The sequence below is a fragment of the Anopheles bellator genome (assembly GCF_943735745.2).
Source record: "Anopheles bellator chromosome X unlocalized genomic scaffold, idAnoBellAS_SP24_06.2 X_unloc_9, whole genome shotgun sequence".
NCBI classification, from domain to species: domain Eukaryota; kingdom Metazoa; phylum Arthropoda; class Insecta; order Diptera; family Culicidae; genus Anopheles; species Anopheles bellator.
The window spans coordinates 1-9,008 of record NW_026684310.1 but is presented as its reverse complement, the minus strand read 5'-3'; the positions used below and the strand labels follow the sequence as shown (position 1 = coordinate 9,008).

Sequence of the window (9,008 nt, the reverse complement as noted above, 5' to 3'; positions counted from 1 at the left end):
ACGCAAAACGACCGCACATGAAGAAGAAAAAAATTCTCTTTCATCAACACAATGCACCGTGTCAGAAGTCAATGAAAACGATGGTGAAAATGAATGAATTGCACTTCGAATTGTTGCCCCATCCACCATACTCGCCAGATTAGGCCCCCAGCGATTATTGGCTGTTCTCGGATCTCAAAAGGATGCTCCAGGGAAAGAGATTTGGATCGAATGAGGAGGTCATCGCCGAAACTGAGGCATATTTTGAAGGGAAAGATAAATCGTTCTACAAACATGGTATCGAAAAGTTAGAGAAGCGTTGGACTGACTGTATCTGTGGGGCTACATCAAGCGTAACGTAATGATTTTGACATTAACGATTAATGCCAAACTGCTGCGGCGCTGTCAAAACGTTTACGGCTCGCGCGAGGCGTAAACCCGAGCGTAATTATTTTTTTCATACGCTTTGCTTACAAACAGAGAATAATTTATGTTTTTATTTGCTGGTATAGCAACAAAATCGGAAAAAAACAGATAAAAAAATTCAGAAATCAATTAATTTCTCTTCTATTTCTATTTTCTTGGACCAAAAACACGAACGTAAACACGTTTGACATTTCGTTTTTAAATTTTTGCTGCCACACGAAGCGTAAACGTTTTGACGTTACAAATTAATTTTACGCTAGTTTTCACGCTTCGTGTAGCCGCCTGGTTAGAGTTGGACTGCAACAAGACCAAAGCCCTGGTCTTTAGCAGCCTAAGAAGGGGCAGGCAGCTTGTTCCTTACCACGCAGGAGACGCGAGGCTAATGGCGAAGCGCACAGTGCGGTATCTTGAAGTGGAACTGCAGGACCACCTGAACTTCAGGCCGCACGCACTTGCAACAGCGACACCAGTGGAAAGAGTGACACGAGCGGTCGGCCGACTGATGCCGAACCATGGCGGCCCCCGTGGAGGCAAATGGAAGCTACTGGCCGCAGTTTCCACGTCCCTGCTGCGGTATGCGGCGCCTGTGTCGTCTGGAGCCTTGCGATTCCAGTACTGCCAGCAGAGACTGAACATCGTACAGTACCGTGCTGCTAAACGGTTTCTGAGGTCGTTCCGGACAGTCTCGCACAGCACAGCTTTCGTACTCTCTGTCTCTCTCTCTCGTACGTATTCTACCTCTCTGCCCCATGCTGGACGAAGATGTGCGATGCCGCGACCGAGCAGCTGCCGACCGAACCGACCGGGCAACCAGAAGGCAGATCCGGGCACAAGAGCGCGAGGAGTCGCTGCGACGGTGGCAGCAACAGTGGGACCATCACGCGGGTAGACAAAGCGCAAGTCGCTACGCGCGTTGGAGCCTTGGGCGAATCGTAAACAAGGGGACGTGAGCTTCCATTTGACACAGGTTTTCTCCGGTCATGGCGTCTTCCGGGTGTACTTGTACGTCAAAAAGGTAGCGCTTTTCCCCGATTGCACCTTCTGTCTTGAGACGATGAAAACACCAGAACATGCCGCCTTCGAGTGTCCGCGGTTCCATGATGTGCTGCTGGCGTATGGGACTGCTCACCCCATTACTGTGGACAACCTACAGGAGCGGCTTCTCGTCAACAACTGCACGTGGAAGACGGTCAGCGAGGCGTTTGCCGAGATAGTCGGCACTACGGAGCGCGAGTGGCGCCACGAGCAGGAGGCGGCGTCTAGTACCGCGTGGGATGTGATGACCCTGGCGGAGCAGCCACCACCGAGGGAAGCCGCGGCAGAAGCAGGAAGCCGCGGCAGCAGAAATAGCAGCAACAGCAGCGGCAACAGTAACACATTAATCCTGCGTTTGGGGCCAAGATCAGTGTGATCACAGCAACAACAAATTTGTGAACGACACTCGTTCCTCCCTGCGGTTAGCCTTCACGGCGTAAATACACGGGAGGAACAAAATGGGTTGGGTGGGACATATTTTATTCTTCTAGTCATTAAGTTAAGTTTAAGTTTGGAATAAAATCAACGTCCTTAAAAAAGCCAAATCTTGTCCAAGCAAAACAGTTATTAAAACTCAAAAACTTGAAAACTTGAAAAATAGGTCTCTGAGTGGATCGCTCATAAAGATAAGAAGTTCTATCTACACGAAATCGAGGAACTATCTAAAAGATGGGAGAAATTAGTAGCTAAGAACGGACAATACTTTCATTAAAGTAGTGATAATAGTTCCCGCTATCGTGGGATTATTCCCTTCTTAACACTTCCCACCCTCGAGCATCCACGGTGAAGGACCTCCGTGTGTGCCTCGATAGCGCACTAACTTTAACGCCACAGATCGAGATCGAGATAGATCGAGTTTGGCTAAGGCCAATAAGATCCTCTGCCTCATTGTTCGTATGCCTCCTGACATACGCGATCCATGGTGCCTGGGGGCTCTTTTCTGTTGCTGGGTCCGTCCTGTCTTCGAATACGCCTGTGTTATCTATCTGGACCCCCTCGTCGCCTTCCTCTATGGATAGGCTAGAGAAGACCATGACAGACCCCCGTTCCTCATTCCATTCCGCCGGACATGCTTCGGTTCTAATGACCCATTCCTACGGGCGATCTCGTCCTTCAATGCCCCAAGCTCCCTGTTTGACTTCCACCTCCCAGTCTCCACCATCCGCTCCCGCCTTCTCACCTCTGTCGCCCCTAGCATTTGATACCTTAGTACGTAAGCTTCAATTTGTAAAGCCAGCTGCGAACAATTGTAAATATATATGATAATATATATATAATATGATATATGATATATGACATATACGATACGAATGAATAAAAACGGCACGAATTAATTTCCAGACCTAATAGTACATGAATTTATCTAATAAGATTATACTCACAGGCTTGATATCACGATGAAGAAACCCGACTGAATGAATCGATTCAATTGATTTTAATATTTGGAGACCAATTCGCAATGTTGTACTGAGTGAAAAGGCACCTCGTGCCTGTGAGCGCCTAAGTTCGGCCAAATTTTTGCCTTGAAGTTGCATTACTACGTAATTAAACCGATCATTTCGTCCACAGCCAATGAAGCGGCATATATGCTCTTTGCCTGAAAAACGTAACAGTTGAATAAATGAACAGTTGAATATGAATAAAAAAATTATTAAAACATGGAATCTACCTTGTAATTTTTTTAAAACGGCCACCTCCATCTTAAGCACTTGTTTTGGTTGACGGGCGGATTCTACCTTAAGTGCAACTTGCTCGCGTGTTATTAAATCTTGACCCTCATAGATCTCTCCGAAACCTCCTCCTCCAATTTTTTTTAAGACCTAGAATCGTGTGCAGTATGCAAACATTTTGTATAGTTTGGACAAATTTCCAAAAGAAGAAAGGAAGAAATTAAAAAGTGTTCTTCAGTGTTCACATTCAACATTTACATCATGTTCAACATTTAAAATCCTACGTACCTTCCATCTTTCCTTTACAACGTGACCAGCCTGTAGCAGATCATCCATGTTCTACGCTATGCCTCAGCAGTTGTTGTTATTGTTGAGTCACACAAAAATAAGTTTTGTATGATTCTGTGATAAATGAACCTCAAGCTAAGCACTGCAGAGCGTTAAAATCGGAAAAACAAAACCATTCAAATTGCAAATAGGTAGAACAAACACCATCATAAAATGAAGTGATGGCACGGAAGCCAATGAGCGTCATGGTTAGCCCTTGCGACCACCTGGAGTGAGGTGATAGAAATACGCGGATACTTCCGCTTCACACGCACGGTCCGCAGTAGCGTGCTTCTGCTGCCGCCCAACTGGCTAAACGAAAGAAAAACAGGAAGCGGATAGGGGAAAAAATAAATCAAATAAAGGTCGATAAAGAGAGGACGAGAAACAGAAATTTAAATAAATTAAATGACATAAAATAAAATGTGAATATATTTAGCAAGGTTCGAACTAAAGAATGTTATTTTACATCTTCTTATATGTATCATAAAGAGATCTGCTTAGAGGAAGTGCCTTTCGGACTTGAGATAATTTCAAAATAGGAGTCCCTTTTACTTTGATATGATATCTTCAAATTGATTGATGTAATAACTTTGACATAAATTGTTCTTATCTTATTCTAATAGATTTTTATGATATGATTGATTGGAATGATTACTGGATTAAAACAGTTAACATGGCATTTGGACGATGCACTAGTAGCAATAAAACCTCTTCGTTTCGTTTCATTCATTCGTTTATCTGTTATATTTCGTTTGTTCTGATTTAAAATGGATCAATCGCTAAACGCTAATGAGCCAGGATGTCGGTTACTGAAGACTGCCATAGAAAATTACAAATCTTCATACACAATGAAAGAAACGATTTAGTTTGATACAAAGAAAAACATTACTGCATCTACGATAAGGTTCAAAGATATAGCTGTAATGCAGCCATTGGACTTTGCGATAAACAGCTTGAATTGTTGCAGACAGCACGGAACATAGGAACAAGCCATCGGAAAACAAAGACTAGATAAAAAAGTTGACAAATCTTATACCGTATGCCGTTTAAAGTATGTGACTCGTCTATATATCACTCATACCGCTATTTCAAAGATGTATCATAGAAAATGAAAGACATTCGTAGTACTTTTACAGTAGTCAAGCGGCCTTTTTTCTTACATCATATGCTTGTAAACGCATTTCATGCAATTTTTTCTGCAGTTCCTTTGGTTCAATATCATTTAATGTCTTTCTTGATGGGAGAATTTATACTGATAAGAATTCTTTGTTGGATTATGCACGATTCATTTGCGAATGAATTCTTGATCAATTGTAATTTTCTATTAAAGAAGAACTGTTACAGAATGAGAGCAGAATAAAATTAGCACTTCTTGACATTTACGAGCATCTTCATATTGTGCGTATGGTGCAGCTCAACGTTTCCAAACCATTTACGATATTTTCGAGAGTTCGAACATTTCTCGTTAGCATCATGATATTTTTTTTCTATTTTTGGACAGTTTATGGCCTCAAATAGGTATTTCTTTGAGAGGTTTTGGGTCTAATACAGATATTCCAAAACCTTTTTACATAATTTCAAACATACACCTAACACCATATCGATTGAACAGCTTTCCTCACAATTTGCAACCTTTTAATAAGACAAAGTTATACAGATGATGGCAGATACGATTCCATAATACAAACTCGCGCTATTATTATAGTACTTTGAAGAGTCCCATTCGAAGGTCTTCTAAGAGCATTTTAAAAAATGTTTTCCACACCTCACACCCCCAGCACAGGCATGAACCATTGCTAAATATACTAGCGAAATACTATGAATCTTTCTACCGGAAAAATCGGCAGACGTTCGCTTTGTTTAGTAGACCATATCACTGTTATCCCGTAAGCAACAGTGCAACGTAACGAGCCCTAGCTTTGGCTGATAAAAGCACGCACATTTTTTCGAACTAAGCCACTTAATGTACTGAGTCACAAACTAGAAAACGCTATAATGCAGACCACGAACTGAAAAATTTACCTTTTCTTGCCTTATTCCATTTTGGATTAATTTATTTCATGTACTTGCGCACTAGTGACGTTCGTTACTGTCAAACCGTATCAGGACTGTCAAAATCGATACTTTCATCATATGTGAAAAGTTAAACCTAGAGAAAGCTGCAGGAAAAAGGGGAGAAATAATTAACTTTAATCTAGCAACAAACAATACAAACAAGGAACAATTCATGAATTACATTAAAAATGAACAATTAATTGAATTTTATTGCGCTGCATTACGCCGTCAAACACAATGGTTTACCTCTTTTTATTTACAATAAAACGGGCTGAGACGTATTTATAGTAATTTACAAATTGTTGCAGTCACTATAGATAATTATATATCCTATGTACTCCAAATAGACGATATAAATAAGTCTTTATCACACCACTACATTATCGCTATACAACAGAAAAAGAAAATCGACTCTCTAAGGAATAGGGAATAAAAATCAATTATACATCGCCCTTCAACTTTTACAAAGTTTTACCATTTTCACAAAGTTCTTTGTATATGAGTAGAGAACTACATTCTATAGGGCTGCTGAATTAGTAAATTATTACAAACGCTATAGACAAATACTTGCGGCATCATCAACTTCAAGGAAGGTTTTAAACGCGCTGTCATTTTACGACCCGAGCAATATTTTGGTTTACAGCTGCTGTCTGGTTACCGTCTGACTGGCCACACGAGGCGTTAAGACTAACGTAAAATTAATTTGTAATGTCAAATCGTTTACGCTTCGTGTGGCAGCAAAAATATAAAAACGAAATGTCAAACGTGTTCACGTTCGTGTTTTTGGTCCGAGAAAATAGAAATAGAACAGAAATAAATTGATTTCTGAATATTTTTTTCTGCTTTTTTCGATTTTGTTGCTATACCAGCAAACAAGAACTTAAATTATACCCTGTTTGTAAGCAAAGCGTATGCAAAAAGTATTTACGCTCGGGTTTGCGCCTCGGCCGACCCGTAAACGTTTTGACAGATGCGCAGCAGTTTGGCATTAATCTGTAATGTCAAAAACAATATGTTACGCCTCATGTGGCCCCCTAGTGAAAATTTAGAATGCTGCGGTTGTTGTTGTTGTATTATTACAGAGACTTTGTGTGCGGGGCTTCATTCGTCTCTAAAAATGCTGCGGTTTGTACGTTGTTTTTGATAAGTTTACTTGACGAGTGGTGTTAGCCGAATGACTCAAAACAGCCGTTGCGTCTTTATTTGTATCTGGGGGGCTACATGAGGCGTGACGTAATGTTTTTGACATTACAGTGCAAAGAGGACGAATCCTAAAGGACTCTCGACCTCTGTAATATTTCCCAAAACAGTGGAAATTACTTACTACAATCTCCTCTGATCGGGCGGACTGACGAACCTGAACTCGAACTAAGATCTCACGTCGAAGGTTCAGCTTAACAATCAATCTGCGCTTAGCCGCTTTCTTTATTTATGAAAATCTATATTATAAAAATGAAGCTCCGTTCTGTGTGCGGTTTATAGACTCCGAAACTACTGGATTGATTGACTCGAAATTTGCTACACAGGGGTTTTAGGGGCCAAGGATAAGCAACGTCGTGGTTAGAAACCCCTCCTCCCTCCTCATTCTTACCCCTCCCCCTCCTCCTTCTTACCCCTCCCCATACTCCTTCTTACCCCTCCCATACAAACGAACTGTTAAAACATTGATTACATTGCATTACATTACATTATTACATTACATTACATTAACATTGATCATGTGACCAAATTTGGTCCTTGTAGGGTGGGTGGTGGGGGGAGGGCGACAACCCCAATCCTTAAAAAACGTCCTAGGGCAATATGGGGAGAGTGTGAGAGAGATAGAAAAAGAGAAAAAGAAAATGAGAGAGGGAGAGAAAGAGATAGAGAGAGAGAGAGAGAGAGAGAGAGAGAGAGATAGCAACGAGCTGCTACAGCTTTCTTTTGTTTTTTTTTTTTAACAAGCTAGTAGGAATACTAATGTACGCTCCTGGGGAAAGCCCCCAGGAACAGTGTGGGACTCACACCCACTAAACCTCTAGCTTGGTTTTCCGTTACCGCCAAGCCACTGTTTCCTCTTACGAGATGACGCGCAGCATGGACGGCAGTGCCAAGGCACTTGCACCATGAAAACACCTGTCTAAAGCGACCTTATTTGGGAGTGACGTGTGCTCAAGCCACCTTACTTATTAGTCACTCCAAAAGCTCCTCCCAAATTATAGACGGACCGTGCCTAAGCACCTAGTTGTGCCTAGGCACATGCTATCCCCTAGCATCTTTGGGTCACAAGGTCAGCGCGGGACGCCGAATAGCCCAAGCAGTTGCCCAGAGAATAACTGCTTATGTACCCCTTACCCTTGCACTTGTAGCTGTACCTCGCCAGCGGCTTGTGAACGCTGGAACTCCCGCCATTCCAGTTGTAGCCTTCTCATTACGTGGCCTACACATGTGCTAATGGCATCGAAAGCTTCCTTGTTTTCACACATGCGGTCTACTAGACTCTCTACCACCACTCTTTCTCCTACTGTTGCCTTCATTTCGGCCCTAGCTTCGTCGAACCTGGCGCACACGAACAGTACATGCTCCGGCGATTTGACGAGGCCCGCGCAAGCCGGACACTCCGGCGAAGGCGCACGCTGAAAGCGGTGTAGGTACTCCCGAAAGATCCCATGCCCCGAGAGGAACTGGGTCATCCAGGGATTTACCTCACCGTGACCACGAGACAGCCATCTTCCGAGATTGGGAATCAGTCGGAACGTCCAGCGACCGTTCACATCATTCTCCCACTCTCGCTGCCACCTCTCCAGGGAACTGTGTTTCGCCACTGCACGAATACCCACCGTACCACGGCCGTTGTAGCACGCCCTGTCCTCATCGATGAGGATCCTAACGGGGACCATGCCGGCTATAACACTCACGGCCGCCAGAGACACTGTGCGAAAAGCTCCTGCAACCTTAATGGCAGTGAGCCGGTGGACTCGATTGAGTGAGTCCAAATTTCGTTGTACAGACAGTGTCTCCGCCCAGGCAGGGCCCCCGTAACGCAATACAGACGTGACCACCGTTGCCAACAGTCTCTTCTTACTACTACCAAGGCCCGTTGTCCTGCACATGATGCCCGAGAGGGCGCGAAGTGCCCTCAGCGCCTTGGTGGTGGCGTAATCTACATGGCTTCCGAAGCTGAGCCCGCGGTCGATCATCACGCCGAGGTACTTGATCGCTTCCCGAGACTGCACCACGTGACTACCGATCTTGATCGATGCCACTTGGACTGCCGAGCCTTGGCAGGTTAAGACCGCGGTCCAGGAGAAGAAGGCAGGTAAACCAACCCGTCACCCGATCAGAGGGGATGCCCTTCTGATCAAAGCGGAGAAGAACGACCAATACGCCGAGATTTACGAGGCACTCATCGCCTCTGATAGTACCAAGGAGCTCGGTGAGCATGTCCGCGAGGTAGGCCGAAGCAGCAATGGCTGTATGCCCGAACAAAAAAGTCACTCATATTTTCTATAGTGAGACGAAATATCTGAGCGC

The 9,008-nt window shown here is 43.7% G+C and overlaps 1 protein-coding gene across 1 annotated transcript in view; it reads right to left on the bottom strand.

The window, feature by feature from the left end:
• The window catches only part of LOC131214176 (tau-tubulin kinase homolog Asator-like), a gene marked incomplete at its 3' end in the record, with an annotated part of 20,766 nt that extends 15,235 nt beyond the window's left edge, over positions 1-5,531 (bottom strand). Inside the window, exons 1-4 of the mRNA XM_058208559.1 lie at positions 5,463-5,531; positions 3,399-3,749; positions 3,110-3,260; positions 2,823-3,037 (exon numbers count right to left, since the gene is read on the bottom strand). Coding sequence (XP_058064542.1) covers positions 2,823-3,037; positions 3,110-3,260; positions 3,399-3,446 — 414 coding nt within the window. The remainder of the gene's footprint in view (positions 1-2,822; positions 3,038-3,109; positions 3,261-3,398; positions 3,750-5,462) is intronic.
• Between the last annotated feature and the right edge of the window lie 3,477 nt (positions 5,532-9,008).